The sequence below is a fragment of the Lactuca virosa genome, chromosome 7 (assembly GCF_052849685.1).
Source record: "Lactuca virosa cultivar CGN04683 chromosome 7, Lactuca_virosa_CGN04683_v6, whole genome shotgun sequence".
Taxonomy (NCBI): domain Eukaryota; kingdom Viridiplantae; phylum Streptophyta; class Magnoliopsida; order Asterales; family Asteraceae; genus Lactuca; species Lactuca virosa.
The window spans coordinates 241,434,000-241,452,248 of NC_136432.1; the positions used below are offsets into that span (position 1 = coordinate 241,434,000).

Below are 18,249 nucleotides of genomic sequence, written 5' to 3' on the forward strand. Positions count from 1 at the left end.
CACGAAGGGGCAAGGGTCGTTGCAGGGAAAATACTTCGAATGGGCATATACTGACCGACCATACACCAAAATACGCTGGAGGTAACACGAAAATGTGTAGAGTGTCATACTTACTCCCTAATCCAAAGGAACCCACCGATGCCTCTGAAAAGTATCTCTAGTTCGTGACCCTTCTACCAGTGGGGAATTGATATCGTTGGATCATTCACAGACGCTCCGGGCAAAGTAAAGTACCTGGTATTACTTCACTAAGTGGATAGAAGCCGAGCCGTTAGCATGCATATACGGAAAACAGATGATAAAGTTTCTATGGAAAAATATAATAACAAGGTTTGGAATACCGAAGGTACTCGTCAGTGACAACGGATTGCAGTTTGTCGAGAACCCGTTCTGAGGTTGGTACGCCGAGAAATGAATTGAGCAACGATTCATGTCAGTAGCGCACCCCCAGACCAATGTCCAAACCGAAGCATCCAACAGGATGTTGGTAAATGGAATTAAGAAGCGCTTGGGAAAAGCTAAGGGAAATTAGGTCGAAGAACTATCGGGAGTGCTCTGGTCGTACAGGACGACGCCAAGAACGAGCATGAAAGAAACTCCCTTTAGCCTAACCTTCAGCATGGAAGCGATGCTGGCAATAGAAATAACGGTTGGGTCATTCCGAACAACCCATTTCGAAGAAGCAAGCAATGACAAGGATCTAAGAGCAAACTTGGACCTCATCAAAGAGAAGCGTGAATGGTCAAACATCCGTCAAGCAGCCTACAAAAACGTTGTGGAACGGTACTATAACCAAAGAGTCAAAGAGAAAGCTATCAAAGTAGGGGATTACGTCCTAAGGCGAAATGAGGCAAGCCACGCCCCTCCACAAGGAAAACTAGGCCCCACGTGGGAGGGACCATACAAGGTCATTGAGGCCCACCGCAACAGCACATATACGCTCGAAACAATGGAGGGAAGGCAAATCCTAAGAACATGGAACGCCAGAAATCTAAGGAAGTTTCATTTCTAATCTTTCGCCCGGACTGATCACCAGGGGGACATTCAGCGCCCAAGGCTCAGTGCACCTGTGTCACACCCCCAACCCGGAACGGCGGAAACGTTCGGGGGTGGAGGACGTCATGTGTAGTATCACAACAATTGTATCATAGCAATCATAGTAAACACAACCATTACATTGAATACGTAAATGAAAAAGGTTTACATCTGTTTAATTTGTTTCCATACATCAAAGTATAAGCAAAATAAAAAGACATGACTCCATACTCTTCGTCTTCTCAGAACTCCGGAAGGTACCTGTGTACTGATTTCCTAAGAATACAAGCAGTTTTGAAAGAGTATCAGCATAAAGCTGGTGAGTTCATAAGCTATGTTTTGTAGTGAAAACTTGTTGATGTATCTTGTAAAATGTTCGTATGTTTCCAAGAAAATCCAATATTTTCTTTAGTAAAAGCATGATATTACCAGTTCCCTCTATGAAAGTTTGTTACGGAATCCTTTGTAGTATAAAACATATCAGTTTGTATGCTTGGTTACTACCAATATGTATAGTATGATGAATTCTATATGAAAACCTCTGTGTATGGAATGTTCAGTTTGAAAACCCTGGAAACCACCAGTATGTATAGTATGTTTTGTTTGAAAACCCTGGCTACCACCAGTATGTATAGTATGTTCTGTTTGAAAACCCTGGCTACCACCAGTATGTATAGTAGTTTTATTATTTAAAATAAAACCAGTTGTTGTATCCCTGGAATCCTCTAGTGTAATGTATAATAGTTCTATTAATTAAAATAAAACTAATGAAGAATGAAACCCCGTAAACAAAGGTTAGTTTATACTTTTTGTGAGTAGTATAACCATTCTTGATATGACCTAGTGACCTCTACGACGTTCTTCAGGTATCGGATGTTATGACATTTGTCACCCCAGGCATGCCTGCCTAACTGTAGCTAGCAGTTCAGGTGTAGGATTGTCAGTCCCGAATAGATCTATTCACAAATCTCACGCTCTCCCTCCAGGTGACTTTGGTTATACTGTGATAAGATTTAATTCGGTACACCTAAGGGTACCGTTTTGAAGTAGTGTCTCACAATTCTGTATAATCTAGTTTACGTGTAACTCTGTATCGTTCTCTTGTATTTAAATCTGTTAGAATACTGTATAAAATAATAATTATACTTAAATAATTATTAAGTGTGTACTCTTGTAGTAATTTATATCATAAACTAAATCTGTCATAGTTTATATGTTTGCATGAATATAGTATATCCGGTTCGTATATTGATCTGAAAACTATGCAATCATGATTGTACGTTGAAAACGCCCCTTATGCTCAACATAGTACAAAAGGGGATAAAATATCTAAATATTTTATAAAAACGTGAAAATCGTTTGTCTAAATCAATTGCATAAGTTTTATACTTGTTAAAAGTCCTTTTGTATTAGTTTCACAAAATCATTTGTGTTTGGCTTGTATTCCCCCATGAAAACATTTAAAAATCATGAAAAGCGTAGGGGTATGAACTCACTGTTAGCTGTGCACAAGCGTCGATTCAACAGACTGAATGAAGGCCCTCGAGTCGTAGCGTGGCACTTAACGGAATCCTAATAACAATTAAATACATAAATGTATCTAAATTAGCGATTTCGTTAGATAATGTGTTAGGAAAACACTCGCTTTCAGTTAAGAAATGTTACCGGGACTTGATCGAATCGAGGAAAGTGGATTTTCAGACGAATTCACCACTTAAAAAGTGTGTACGGCCGTGAACTGGGTTTACGGTCGTAAACTGTCTTTTGCAGGGTTTACGGCCTTTGAAGATTCGATGAGTTTATGGTCGTAAACTCAAGAACAGGGTTTACGGCCTTTGAAGATATGAAGATATGAAGTGTGTACGGCCGTAAACTCGAGAACACAGATGTTGATTTCGACGTGAAACGTGCTCTAGATGCTCCGAAATGACTCCCAATGGTGTTTCTCGTTGATTTCCGGAAGAATAAGGCTGTTTTTGGTGTTTACGGTCAAGAGTTTAGAGAGAGAAGGAGAGAGTTTGCGGCCAAGAAGGTCAAAATGAGGGTGAGGGTCTTATATATATAGTCTGGGGTGGTGGGGGGTCCACCCTTCGCTGGCCGTAAACGAGTTTACGGCCGTAAACTCACTTAGGCCGGAAATTGTTTGATTTTTCGAGATATTCGGGTTTTCGCGCGATTTTGGTTCCGACTCGTATATAAATTCAATTATATATAAAACTAGATGATTTTCTAAACCAAGAAGTTTGACGGAAAATTAATAAAATTCAAAGTTTATTAACCGAAATCGCATAACGGAGACAGAAAAAGTTTCGGGTTGTCACATCATCCCCCGTTTGAGGGAATATCATCCCGAAATTCAGACACAGAATACAAATCATGGACTCGGAAATAGATGAGGGTACTTATGTTTCATTGAATCTTCGCGCTCCCAAGTGAATTCAGGACCCCGCTTGGCATTCCAGCGAACCTTCACTATCGGGATGCGACTTTTTTTTGTTCGTTTGACTTCCCGATCCATGATTTCTATGGGTTCTTCCACGAAGTGTAAGCTCTCGTCTAGTTCGATCTCATCGAGAGGTATCACAAGTGTCTCATCGGACAGGCACTTCTTTAGGTTCGGCACGTGGAATACGGGATGTACGTTGCTAAGTTCTCGTGGTAGGCGAAGTTTGTATGCTACGGGACCGATCCTTGCGAAGATCTTGAATGGTCTTATGTATCCTGGATTCAGCTTTCCACGCTTTCCGAAGCGTATCATGCCTTTCCAGGGTGAGACCTTCAACAGAACACGGTAACCAACCTGGAACTCCAAGGGTTTTCGTCTCTTATCGGCGTAGCTCTTTTGTCTATCTCGGGACGCTTTTAGTCGTTCCCGGATGTGTACGATCTTTTCAATAGTCTCTTGGATGATTTTTGGGCCCGTAAGAGTGCTATCAGGGACTTGACCCTTGACTAGTTGTGTGTCACCCACCTCAGCCCAACACAGAGGAGATCTGCACTTGCGGCCATAGAGGGCTTCGAACGGCGCAGCCTTGATGCTGGTATGGTAGCTGTTGTTGTAGGAAAATTCGACCAAGGGTAAATGAGTGTCCCACGACATTCCAAATTCGATGACGCAGGCTCTCAACATATCTTCCAATGTCTGAATGGTCCTCTCACTCTGCCCATCTGTCTGTGGATGATAAGTTGTGCTCATATCCAGCTTAGTTCCAAGAGCCTTCTGTAGTGACTGCCAAAATCTTGAGGTAAACCTGATATCTCGATCGGAGATGATGGATACAGGCACACCATGAAGGCGGATTATCTCTCGAATGTAGATTCATGTCAGTCTCTCCATTTTGAAGTTTTCCTTGATTGGCAGGAAATGGGCGGACTTGGTTAATCGATCGACAATTACCCAGATGGCATCGTGCCCACTCGGAGACTTGGGCAACTTAGTGATGAAATCCATCGTAATCCTTTCCCACTTCCACTCAGGTATTTCTGGCTGCTGGAGTAGACCTGAGGGCTTTTGATATTCCACCTTCACCTTGGCGCAAGTCAGGCACTTGCCCACGAAGGTAGCGATCTCTGCTTTCATGTTCGGCCACCAGTAGAGTTTTTTGAGATCCAGATACATCTTATCTGAACCTGGGTGAACGGAGTATCTAGTCTTGTGAGCTTCATTCATGACAACCTCCCTGTAACCACCGTACTTCGGGGTCCAGATCCGGTTCATGAAATAGTAAACTCCGTCTCCCTTGACCTCTAAGTTCTTTTCCATTCCACTCAAGGCTTCATCCGACATGTTTTCTGGTTTTAAGGCTTCCAGCTGAGCCTCTCTGATCTGTGCGGATAATTGGGAATGGATGGTCATGGTCAGTGCCTTCACCCTACGACCTGAATACTCCTTTCGGCTGAGGGCATCCGCTACCACATTGGCCTTGCTGGGATGGTAGCGTATTTCGCACTCGTAATCACAGAGTAGCTCTACCCATCGCCGTTGTCTCATGTTCAACTCTTTCTGATCGAAGATATGTTGTAGGCTCTTATGGTCGGTGAAGACAGTGCACTTGGTTCCGTAGAGATAATGTCTCCAGATCTTTAACGCGAAGACCACTGTTCCCAACTCTAGATCATGAGTTGTGTAATTGACTTTGTGTGTTTTCAGTTGTCTCGAGGCATAGGCAATAACCTTTCCTCGCTGCATGAGCACACAGCCTAGGCCCTGGTTGGATACATCACAGTAGACAACTGTCACACCCCCAAACCAAGGATGGCGGAAACGTCCGGGGGTGGAGGACTTCATGTATAGTATCACAACAACGAGTATAATAGTGCTCAAAGTAAATACAACCAATCATAAATATAATTGAAAAGTTACACCAAAGCATATGTTTACATGATTCAAATCAATTACATTATGATGACAAAAAGTTCTGTTTGACGATTTATCGTCCCATCCTCAAAACGTTGTTGATTTCCTGTTTCACTGAATTCCTGAGAATACAAGTAGTTTTGAAAAAGTGTCAACACAAAGGTTGGTGAGTTCATAAGCTTTTGAAAGTAAGAGTTTAAAAGCCGTTCTTTGTAATGAGTTGTATGTTACCAAGAAAATCCAATATTTTCCTTATAAAAACGATATGTAGTCTTAAAACCCAAAACTGGATGTGCGTGTGCGTTTTGTGTTATGTGATCTCAAGTACCGAGACCGAAAGTGTACAAGTGAAATCTATATTTATTGTTATTAAAGGTGGTTTTAAATCAACATAAAAACCCCTTTTGATTTATAAAATCCCTTATACTTTAAGTTTTGTTAACTCCCTATGTGAGTCACTATAACTATACTAAGATTAACCGGTACTTTGTAATGTACCCCTTTTTGTATAAACCCGGTACTTTGTATTCGTACCCCATTAATATGAAGACCCGGTACTTTGTAATGTACCCCTTTTTGTATAAACCCGGTACTTTGTATTCGTACCCCATTTATATGAAGGCCCGGTACTTTGTAATGTACCCCTTTTTGTATAAACCCGGTACTTTGTATTCGTACCCCATTTATATGAAGGCCCGGTACTTTGTAATGTACCCCTTTTTGTATAAACCCGGTACTTTGTATTCGTACCCCATTTATATGAAGACACGGTACTTTGTAATGTACCCCTTTTTGTATAAACCCGGTACTTTGTATTCGTACCCCATTTATATGAAGGCCCGGTACTTTGTAATGTACCCCTTTTTGTATAAACCCGGTACTTTGTATTCGTACCCCATTTATATGAAGACCCGGTACTTTGTAATGTACCCCTTTTTGTATAAACCCGGTACTTTGTATTCGTACCCCATTTATATGAAGACCCGGTACTTTGTAATGTACCCCTTTTTGTATAAACTCGGTACTTTGTATTCGTACCCCATTTATATGAAGACCCGGTACTTTGTAATGTACCCCTTTTTATATAAACCCGGTACTTTGTATTCGTACCCCATTTATATGAAGACCCGGTACTTTGTAATGTACCCCTTTTTGTATAAACCCGGTACTTTGTATTCGTACCCCATTTCGTATGAAAACCTTTTGTAATGTAAATGAACATAAACTATACCTATTATAGCTTATCAAAATGTTTGTAATGTATATGCGACCTAACTATACCTATTATAGTGTAGTATGTTTGTTTGTGGTGTATAAGAACCCCTTTTATGAAAATACACTAGTGCTATGAATCCATAAGCTATGCTTATTATAGCTTATTATACATGTTCGAAATGAATGAAAGATCTTATCATGAATGACTAAATTTCAGTTTATGATAATAAACTAACAAGAAATTACATTCAATATTTAGCACGTATCGTTATACACTTTGCTCAACATAATACAAAGTGTTATGAAAGATATAAGCTGTTAACTAGTTTTTAAGCTTTCTGCACTGTTTTAGAAAGATCATAGAAAAATCATACGAAGTCGAAAACTAAATCCGTAAATTCTGAGAGTTCATAAAAGGTGTCTAGTTTATTCATAATTTTTATTATGATTTTTAGAAGTCTTTAACTTGTGTTAAAATGTTCATATTCACAGACTGGTCCGGATTTGTTTCTGAAATGATAGACGGTTTTGTAAAACTCACCATAAATCATAGAAAAATCGTATGGTGATGTGTAAGTAGTCATTTTAAAGGTATGGAACTGAACTATTTGCACCTAATATAGTTTTGAAAACTAAAATGCTTAAGTTTACCAAAACAGTCCGTGAATGGAGTTGAACTTTTCTGATGAAGGCTGTTAAATGAGTTTAGTTGTGTTCTTGTGTTTTAACTTGTATTCCCCCCCTTAAAACTTAAGAAAAACATAAAAAGATAGGGGTATGAACTCACCTTGAGTGATTTCAGTAGATGGATGATGGAGAAAAGAAGTGCTCAACTCAAGAACACTTGGGAGGTGCTTGAAGATTCGAAGATCTAACACAAATATGACGATATTTGTGTAAGCAATTTATGATTGGAGTAGACTGAAGAGTAATAATCATAAGGATGATGAAGATACTTACCAAATGTAGAAGGAAAGCCTTGGAAAATGCCTTGGAAATCTCGAAATTGAGAGAGACGAGTTAGAGAGAAAAGTTGAGTTTGATCTTTGGTGAAATGAGAGCAAGTGAGTGAGAATGAGGAGAGAGGATGAGTGTCCAGCTCTAAGAATGTGGGAATAACTTGTGAGAGAGGGAAAAAGTACAAGGAAGTTACAAGGTATGGTGGGGAGGTGTGGCTGGTCATAGAGTGGGTGTCGGTGGTCGCTTGTGTCATAAACTAAGGAAAAGTCAACACTCCACCTCTTGTACTTCACCCACTAAATCTTGGATAAGATTTATCTCCAAAAACATGATTAATTAATAAATATGGGGCCTTATATGTTAAAATAAAGTTTTGGGTGAAAATCCCGCGTTAAAATAATTAAAATCGGGCTTAGAACGCAAAACTAGTCGAAAACCGGGAAGAAAATGGCAACCTGCGAGACCTCTCGGTGCTAGGCCGAGGTTCGGTCCCAAGGCTGGTGGGCCCGAAGGCGAAACGAGGCGAAAGGAGTAAGAAGCGAAATGGACCGAAAGGCTTAGGAGCGAAGGCGAAGGTAGAGTTCGGTCCGAGAGGCTTCGGGTTCGGGTCAGGCGAGGTTCGGGTCCGAGAGACAGGTTCGGTTCTCAGCAGGCTTCGGTCCGAGAAGGTTCGGTTCCAAGAGGTTTCGGGTCCTAAGAGGAGTTTCGGTTCCTAAGAGGAGTTTCGGCTCCTTAAGTCCGTTTTTCGTGTAGACTTCCGTTTTCGGGCTGTTTTCGCCAAATTCGAGGGTCGGGATGCCCCGAGTGATTATAAAAAGTTGAGAGAGATTTTGAGAGAGATTTGGGAGAGATTTCACATACTTGGAGGGATTTGGCATTCAGAGAGAGATTTGGGAGAGATTTGACATTCTTGGAGAGATTTCTCATACAGAGAGAGATTTGGGAGAGATTTGACATTCTTGGAGAGATTTCTTTTGTGACCTTTTTGAGTGTTTGGCTTCGCAACGCAAGGTTCTTACACTCTGTTAAGCCTTGTTATGAATGTTATACGCTCCCGAGAGTTAAGGAATAATGTTTTATCGAGTAGAGTCATCACTTACCCTGATTAGGGTTTAGAATTTCCGAACACGTGAAAACTCTAAGTGATAATTTGTATGAGGATTGCGAGTTGTACAATAAGAAACATAATGGAAACCCTAATGTACAAGGGTTAGATAAGTTGACCGGTTTGACTTGTTGACTTTAGTTGACTTTGACTTGGCCAAAAATTGACGGTTGTCACATCATCCCCCCGTTAGAAAGAATTTCGTCCCGAAATTAGAATTTAGGCAAGGAGTAGGCATGAATAATCGAGCCAAGAAGTGGGGATACTTCCTAATCGATTGATTCTCGCGCTCCCAAGTGAATCCAGGTCCTTGGTTGGTATTCCAGCGCTTCACTAATGGGAAGCGGCGTTGCTTTTTCCGTTTGACCTGACAGTTCTTGCAGCTCGGTAGAGGGTTAGACTGTAGGGCGATCTGGTTACTGGAGTCGTACCGGGTTCTAAGTTTGTTCGTATGACGATGCGATTACTCGTAGTCTTGGGCAGTCTCCGTCCTGAAGTTCATATTAGATTGAACTTGACGTACCGTCCGAGTGGTACTTCGTGGAGGTTTGTTGAGGTTTCTTCGGAAAGGATAAGAAACCTGAGGTACTCTACGCATGAGTACTTCGGAGTTCTGGAATGACGGCTTCGCTAGAAAGATGATTTCGGAGGAAGAGATTTACGCACGAAACTGGTATTGTGAGGATCGGATGGACTCCAGTCGTATGATAAAAATCGGAGTCACTTGGAAATAAAGGCACTAGATTTTGATCATAAAGGCGTTACAGACAAAACACAACTGTGCAACTTTTAACAGAGTTACAGTACTATAGATTTAGTACAAGACTATTGCTGCGAACTAGGTATACTACAAAAGACAAGTATACGCAGCACGAGGGTCCCTTTATTGACGGGGTCTCGCAAAAGATAAGACTCTAGTTGCACTAGTTTTAAACGGTTTATGAGTATGTTACAACGAACGCCTTAGATACTTTAACGGGGTCCGGAGTAGTTTCTCCTGCGGCAGTGATCCTTAGTATCTTCCCGCCTGCGCCGGAGTTCTTTATTATTGGACAGTCCTTTTTGAGGTGTCCTATCTCGCCGCATTGGTGACATATCTGGCTTGTACTAGCATTGGTGGTGGGAGTGAGGTGTTTAGTCAGAGTTACGTGGACACGGGTGCCCTCCTCGTTCATCCACTTCGAAAATTTCTTTTTATGGGGTCCGGTTTTACCACCACCTTTGTGTGCAGGGTTGGTCCCGATGCCAGGGACTTGAGAAATGGGTCGTGCTGGTGCTGAAGGGGCAGGAGTTGCCACTTGCTGCTGTTGCATGGCAAGTCTTTGGGATCGTTGGCGCTCCTTTCGAGCTTGGCGATTTCGTTTCCTCCTCTCGGTTTTACAACTTTGTACGTCCGTGACTGTTGCCCTTTGTTGGCTTCCTGGATCGATACATCGATCGGAATTTTCAATTCCTTTGCCAGTCGTGATTGCGTTGCCAGCGTTGAGGTTTGCAAGGACAGCTGTTACCGCGGCTTGGAATGTAGCGGCGTCGATATGAAGGATAGGGGCTTCGTTGTTCTGCTGACTATTTTCGGATGATGACATGATTCTGCCACACGAAAGACAAGGAGTTCGTGAGTGACTAAGGTTGACTCTATATTATTTTGATTCTGACTAAGAGATGAGTTATTATACATGAAAACTTAGCTTATACACATTATGATATAACCAAGACTGGGCGGATAGTAAAATGTGTGATTCTACTTTTAGTTTCACATCCCAACGAGGAAAAGAAACTAAGTTAGAAATCTCACATTCTATTGTCTACCAGGTCCTCGTTATATATAACTGGGGAATGTATAAGTGAGGAAATCGTAATAATAACATTCTTACTAATCCTTCTTAATGAACTAGAATTCCTAGTAAAGGCTATCATCGAACCTAGATGTATTTCGACCGTTCACCTATAGAGTAGAAGTATGTTCTCAAAGGTTTGACCTACATCCCTATGATGCAGTCCTATTACGGAGTGGAAGTAAGTTCGTAGAATGGTCTCTTGACGTTTGTCGTTCAAACCGGGGTTCCATTGGTTGGTGAACAACATGATCCAACCTTTGATAGAGAATTAGGAATGATCCCGGAGCTAAATTGCCCTAGTCCAACAACTTGACTAGAGTGGGTTTCAGATAGACTCCTATGATAGTATGATGGAAGTATTTGAACAAAGAGTGACACAGAATTTAGCCGACTGACAATGTCATTGATTTTTAAGATGTAACAGGCTTGGGAAAGTTGACCTTGTAAAGGGTCTTACATCACATCCGGAGTAGGAAAGTTTTGGCTGCCTAAAGGCCTAACTAAAAGCACATACAGTACAAGATAGTTTCATAGAAAATGCCACATAGGACATAGATAGGAAAAACGATTCCTTTTTTAACAGGGAAAGAAAGTAAGGCATCTACTACTGGCGGCGGTCATCCCCCTGGTGAACCCTCAGTTCAGCCAGTTGCCGCCCCATATCAAGCATGTGCCTTTCGTACACCCTCTGGCGTACTCGAAGTTCTATGACTTCGGCTCGTGTTTCAGCCAGTGCTTGCAGCAGGGTTTCATGGTCTTTTTCGGATCTTTCACGAGTGTGCTCAAGGCGATTGGTGCGGATTGTATGCATTCTTGCATTTGCATCAACCTCTGCGATACAATGGAGAGCTGTTCTACCCTGAATCTCGTTTCGGGCAACTCTACGGACCAGAATTGGAAGAATTATGTCTGCTGAGCTTCCTTCGCTTATGTTGTAGAAGCTTCGGTCCCCATTAAACGGCATAGGTTGGTCTTGATCTTCGCTCCAGGTTTCCAAGCACTCTACCCAAGGAGGCGTCGGGCCTTGAAAAGCCGGACGAGGGTTAGGATTCGGAACAAGAGCCATCGGGGGTAGGTTCTCCACTTCAGGTTCGGAGTCAGAACCATCCGCAAAGCCTTCAGCTTGGTGACCATCCACAGGGATTGGGTGATCATTCTCTGGCTCCTCTCCGAGCCATCCAGCATTGCCATGGTTAGGGTAGTACGGGTCGTCGTGGGGATGGAATACAGCCATGATATCTTCGCGAGAGAAGGGAATATAAGAAATAACTAAGTAGACGTACTAATTAGATAATTATAAGATGATCTTTATCAGATACTTCAATACTTGTTTAGTGCATACTAGTTATATGTATTCGGGACAGGATAGACCTTCGAATAAGCGACCCTAACTCTAAGTCCACAACCCAACGAGGAACAGGAAGTAAAGCAAAGATCCACAGATTCTAAGTCAATGACGTCCTGGATACATATAATTTTAATGTATCCACTAAGCAATTATTGACCTATTGATAAAAATCTATTTAGTTCTCAGATAAGTAATTATAGTAACACCAAATACCCCCATGGTATTTCATTGTGGTAGTGTTGGTAGGTTTTTAGACTTGTTGCCACATCACAACCATTCTTGGGCATATGCTAATCACTCCTCGGACCAACATAGTTGATCAGGCTATGCCATTCCCAGGACTGACCATACATCCCCAAGCTTACTTGCGATATTCAACAATTGTAATACTTTTGTTCTTGTCATTGTGACACTGATTTTAGTATGAATGCAGGCATGTATACTTTATATAAGAAACTTTTTATTTCTGAAAGTATAGTTATTTGAAAATGTTAAATCAGAGACCTTAGTCCCAATGCATTTATAGTTTGTATATCTTATGTGGTTCGATATACTTAGTTCACTATAAACAATGTTCTGATACCAATCTGTCACACCCCCAAACCAAGGATGGCGGAAACGTCCGGGGGTGGAGGACTTCATGTATAGTATCACAACAACGAGTATAATAGTGCTCAAAGTAAATACAACCAATCATAAATATAATTGAAAAGTTACACCAAAGCATATGTTTACATGATTCAAATCAATTACATTATGATGACAAAAAGTTCTGTTTGACGATTTATCGTCCCATCCTCAAAACGCTGTTGATTTCCTGTTTCACTGAATTCCTGAGAATACAAGTAGTTTTGAAAAAGTGTCAACACAAAGGTTGGTGAGTTCATAAGCTTTTGAAAGTAAGAGTTTAAAAGCCGTTCTTTGTAATGAGTTGTATGTTACCAAGAAAATCCAATATTTTCCTTATAAAAACGATATGTAGTCTTAAAACCCAAAACTGGATGTGCGTGTGCGTTTTGTGTTGTGTGATCTCAAGTACCGAGACCGAAAGTGTACAAGTGAAATCTATATTTATTGTTATTAAAGGTGGTTTTAAATCAACATAAAAACCCCTTTTGATTTATAAAATCCCTTATACTTTAAGTTTTGTTAACTCCCTATGTGAGTCACTATAACTATACTAAGATTAACCGGTACTTTGTAATGTACCCCTTTTTGTATAAACCCGGTACTTTGTATTCGTACCCCATTTATATGAAGACCCGGTACTTTGTAATGTACCCCTTTTTGTATAAACCCGGTACTTTGTATTCGTACCCCATTTATATGAAGGCCCGGTACTTTGTAATGTACCCCTTTTTGTATAAACCCGGTACTTTGTATTCGTACCCCATTTATATGAAGGCCCGGTACTTTGTAATGTACCCCTTTTTGTATAAACCCGGTACTTTGTATTCGTACCCCATTTATATGAAGACCCGGTACTTTGTAATGTACCCCTTTTTGTATAAACCCGGTAATTTGTATTCGTACCCCATTTATATGAAGGCCCGGTACTTTGTAATGTACCCCTTTTTGTATAAACCCGGTACTTTGTATTCGTACCCCATTTATATGAAGACCCGGTACTTTGTAATGTACCCATTTTTGTATAAACCCGGTACTTTGTATTCATACCCCATTTATATGAAGGCCCGGTACTTTGTAATGTACCCCTTTTTGTATAAACCCGGTACTTTGTATTCGTACCTCATTTATATGAAGACCCGGTACTTTGTAATGTACCCCTTTTTGTATAAACCCGGTACTTTGTATTCGTACCCCATTTCGTATGAAAACCTTTTGTAATGTAAATGAACATAAACTATACCTATTATAGCTTATCAAAATGTTTGTAATGTATATGCGACCTAACTATACCTATTATAGTGTAGTATGTTTGTTTGTGGTGTATAAGAACCCCTTTTATGAAAATACACTAGTGCTATGAATCCATAAACTACGCTTATTATAGCTTATTATATATGTTCGAAATGAATGAAAGATCTTATCATGAATGACTAAATTTCAGTTTATGATAATAAACTAACAAGAAATTACATTCAATATTTAGCACGTATCGTTATACACTTTGCTCAACATAATACAAAGTGTTATGAAAGATATAAGCTGTTAACTAGTTTTTAAGCTTTCTGCACTGTTTTAGAAAAATCATAGAAAAATCATACGAAGTCGAAAACTAAATCCGTAAATTCTAAGAGTTCATAAAAGGTGTCTAGTTTATTCATAATTTTTATTATGATTTTTAGAAGTCTTTAACTTGTGTGAAAATGTTCATATTCACAGACTGGTCCGGATTTGTTTCTGAAATGATAGACGGTTTTGTAAAACTCACCATAAATCATAGAAAAATCGTATGGTGATGTGTAAGTAGTCATTTTAAAGGTATGGAACTGAACTATTTGCACCTAATACAGTTTTGAAAACTAAAATGCTTAAGTTTACCAAAACAGTCCGTGAATGGAGTTGAACTTTTCTGATGAAGGCTGTTAAATGAGTTTAGTTGTGTTCTTGTGTTTTAACTTGTATTCCCCCCCTTAAAACTTAAGAAAAACATAAAAAGATAGGGGTATGAACTCACCTTGAGTGATTTCAGTAGATGGATGATGGAGAAAAGAAGTGCTCAACTCAAGAACACTTGGGAGGTGCTTGAAGATTCGAAGATCTAACACAAATATGATGATATTTGTGTAAGAAATCTATGATTGGAGTAGACTGAAGAGTAATAATCATAAGGATGATGAAGATACTTACCAAAAGTAGAAGGAAAGCCTTGGAAAATGCCTTGGAAATCTCGAAATTGAGAGAGACGAGTTAGAGAGAAAAGTTGAGTTTGATCTTTGGTGAAATGAGAGCAAGTGAGTGAGAATGAGGAGAGAGGATGAGTGTCCAGCTCTAAGAATGTGGGAATAACTTGTGAGAGAGGGAAAAAGTACAAGGAAGTTACAAGGTATGGTGGGGAGGTGTGGCTGGTCATAGAGTGGGTGTGGGTGGTCGCTTGTGTCATAAACTAAGGAAAAGTCAACACTCCACCTCTTGTACTTCACCCACTAAATCTTGGATAAGATTTATCCCCAAAAACGTGATTAATTAATAAATATGGGGCCTTATATGTTAAAATAAAGTTTTGGGTGAAAATCCCGCGTTAAAATAATTAAAATCGGGCTTAGAACGCAAAACTAGTCGAAAACCGGGAAGAAAATGGCAACCTGCGAGACCTCTCGGTGCTAGGCCGAGGTTCGGTCCCAAGGCTGGTGGGCCCGAAGGCGAAACGAGGCGAAAGGAGTAAGAAGCGAAATGGACCAAATGGCTTAGGAGCGAAGGCGAAGGTAGAGTTCGGTCCGAGAGGCTTCGGGTTCGGGTCAGGCGAGGTTCGGGTCCGAGAGGCAGGTTCGGTTCTCAGCAGGCTTCGGTCCGAGAAGGTTCGGTTCCAAGAGGTTTCGGGTCCTAAGAGGAGTTTCGGTTCCTAAGAGGAGTTTCGGCTCCTTAAGTCCGTTTTTCGTGTAGACTTCCGTTTTCGGGCTGTTTTCGCCAAATTCGAGGGTCGGGATGCCCCGAGTGATTATAAAAAGTTGAGAGAGATTTTGAGAGAGATTTGGGAGAGATTTCACATACTTGGAGGGATTTGGCATTCAGAGAGAGATTTGGGAGAGATTTGACATTCTTGGAGAGATTTCTCATACAGAGAGAGATTTGGGAGAGATTTGACATTCTTGGAGAGATTTCTCATACAGAGAGAGATTTCTTTTGTGACCTTTTTGAGTGTTTGGCTTCGCAACGCAAGGTTCTTACACTCTGTTAAGCCTTGTTATGAATGTTATACGCTCCCAAGAGTTAAGGAATAATGTTTTATCGAGTAGAGTCATCACTTACCCTGATTAGGGTTTAGAATTTCCGAACACGTGAAAACTCTAAGTGATAATTTGTATGAGGATTGCGAGTTGTACAATAAGAAACATAATGGAAACCCTAATGTACAAGGGTTAGATAAGTTGACCGGTTTGACTTGTTGACTTTAGTTGACTTTGACTTGGCCAAAAATTGACGGTTGTCACATCATCCCCCCGTTAGAAAGAATTTCGTCCCGAAATTAGAATTTAGGCAAGGAGTAGGCATGAATAATCGAGCCAAGAAGTGGGGATACTTCCTAATCGATTGATTCTCGCGCTCCCAAGTGAATCCAGGTCCTTGGTTGGTATTCCAGCGCTTCACTAATGGGAAGCGGCATTGCTTTTTCCGTTTGACCTGACAGTTCTTGCAGCTCGGTAGAGGGTTAGACTGTAGGGCGATCTGGTTACTGGAGTCGTACCGGGTTCTAAGTTTGTTCGTATGACGATGCGATTACTCGTAGTCTTGGGCAGTCTCCGTCCTGAAGTTCATATTAGATTGAACTTGACGTACCGTCCGAGTGGTACTTCGTGGAGGTTTGTTGAGGTTTCTTCGGAAAGGATAAGAAACCTGAGGTACTCTACGCATGAGTACTTCGGAGTTCTGGAATGACGGCTTCGCTAGAAAGATGATTTCGGAGGAAGAGATTTACGCACGAAACTGGTATTGTGAGGATCGGATGGACTCCAGTCGTATGATAAAAATCGGAGTCACTTGGAAATAAAGGCACTAGATTTTGATCATAAAGGCGTTACAGACAAAACACAACTGTGCAACTTTTAACAGAGTTACAGTACTATAGATTTAGTACAAGACTATTGCTGCGAACTAGGTATACTACAAAAGACAAGTATACGCAGCACGAGGGTCCCTTTACTGACGGGGTCTCGCAAAAGATAAGACTCTAGTTGCACTAGTTTTAAACGGTTTATGAGTATGTTACAACGAACGCCTTAGATACTTTAACGGGGTCCGGAGTAGTTTCTCCTGCGGCAGTGATCCTTAGTATCTTCCCGCCTGCGCCGGAGTTCTTTATTATTGGACAGTCCTTTTTGAGGTGTCCTATCTCGCCGCATTGGTGACATATCTGGCTTGTACTAGCATTGGTGGTGGGAGTGAGGTGTTTAGTCAGAGTTACGTGGACACGGGTGCCCTCCTCGTTCATCCACTTCGAAAATTTCCTTTTATGGGGTCCGGTTTTACCACCACCTTTGTGTGCAGGGTTGGTCCCGATGCCAGGGACTTGAGAAATGGGTCGTGCTGGTGCTGAAGGGGCAGGAGTTGCCACTTGCTGCTGTTGCATGGCAAGTCTTTGGGATCGTTGGCGCTCCTTTCGAGCTTGGCGATTTCGTTTCCTCCTCTCGGTTTTACAACTTTGTACGTCCATGACTGTTGCCCTTTGTTGGCTTCCTGGATCGATACATCGATCGGAATTTTCAATTCCTTTGCCAGTCGTGATTGCGTTGCCAGCGTTGAGGTTTGCAAGGACAGCTGTCACGGCAGCTGTTACCGCGGCTTGGAATGTAGCGGCGTCGATATGAAGGATAGGGGCTTCGTTGTTCTGCTGACTATTTTCGGGTGAGGAACTCGGTCTTATAAATCCCTTGCTGATCAGCTCATTGAGCTGGCTGGATAACTCCTGCATTTCTGCCGGCGCCAGACGCTATGGAGATTTAGCTACAGGAGTAGCTCTGGGGATTAAGTCGATGCGAAACTCGACTTGGCGCTCGGGAGGAATTCCTGGAAGATCTTCGGGGAAGACATCGGGAAAGTCACAGACTTTGGGGATACTCTCGAGGTCCTTAACTTTTTGCGTTTCGTCAACAACATGAGCTAGGAATGCATGGCACTCCTTCCGTAGATACTTCTGAGCTTAGATGCATGAAATGATACGAAGGTTCGAACTGAGTTTATCACCGTAAATAGTGAGGGCTTCGCCAGAGGAAAATTGAGACGAATAGCTTTCTCGTAGCAAAGAATATCAGCACGATTGGGGCTCAACCAATCCATGCCGATTATGACATTGAAGCTCTTTATGGAAACTAACATAAGATTGATGGGAAAGGAATGATCGTCTAGGGTAAGGGTACAGCCTATGAATATGTCATTAGTGCTCTCTTTCTTTCCTTTAGCCATCTCGACGGTAAATGTTTCAGTTAAAGTTTGGGATTTACATTTGAGTAGGTGTTTAAATGCATGACTAACAAAGTTTCTCTCCGCACCAGAATCGAAAAAATGCATGCATAAGAGTTGTCAAGGAGGAACGTACCCGTCACAACTGTAGGATCAGCAACCGCTTCCTCCTGGCCCATAGCTAGCACCCTCCCTGTGTTGCCAGCTGTTGTTGCCTTGGGGCAATTTCTTTTGAAGTGTCCAACCTCTCCACATCCATAACACGCTTGACCAACGCCCGCCCCAGGATCCTGGTTGGTTGGTTGGACTG

The 18,249-nt window shown here is 41.4% G+C and overlaps 1 protein-coding gene across 1 annotated transcript; it reads left to right on the forward strand.

Moving 5' to 3' along the window:
- The first annotated feature begins 586 nt into the window (after nt 1–586).
- Nucleotides 587–1,012, forward strand: LOC145127666 (uncharacterized). The gene has a single exon (XM_079062819.1). It carries the CDS (start codon nt 587–589, stop codon nt 1,010–1,012), a length of 426 nt encoding a protein of 141 aa, XP_078918945.1.
- The last annotated feature ends 17,237 nt before the right edge of the window (nt 1,013–18,249 follow it).

Excerpts from the sequence above, each read along its gene's own strand:
- LOC145127666 (XM_079062819.1), top strand. The coding sequence starts at position 587 with ATGAAAGAAACTCCCTTTAGCCTAACCTTCAGCATGGAAGCGATGCTG.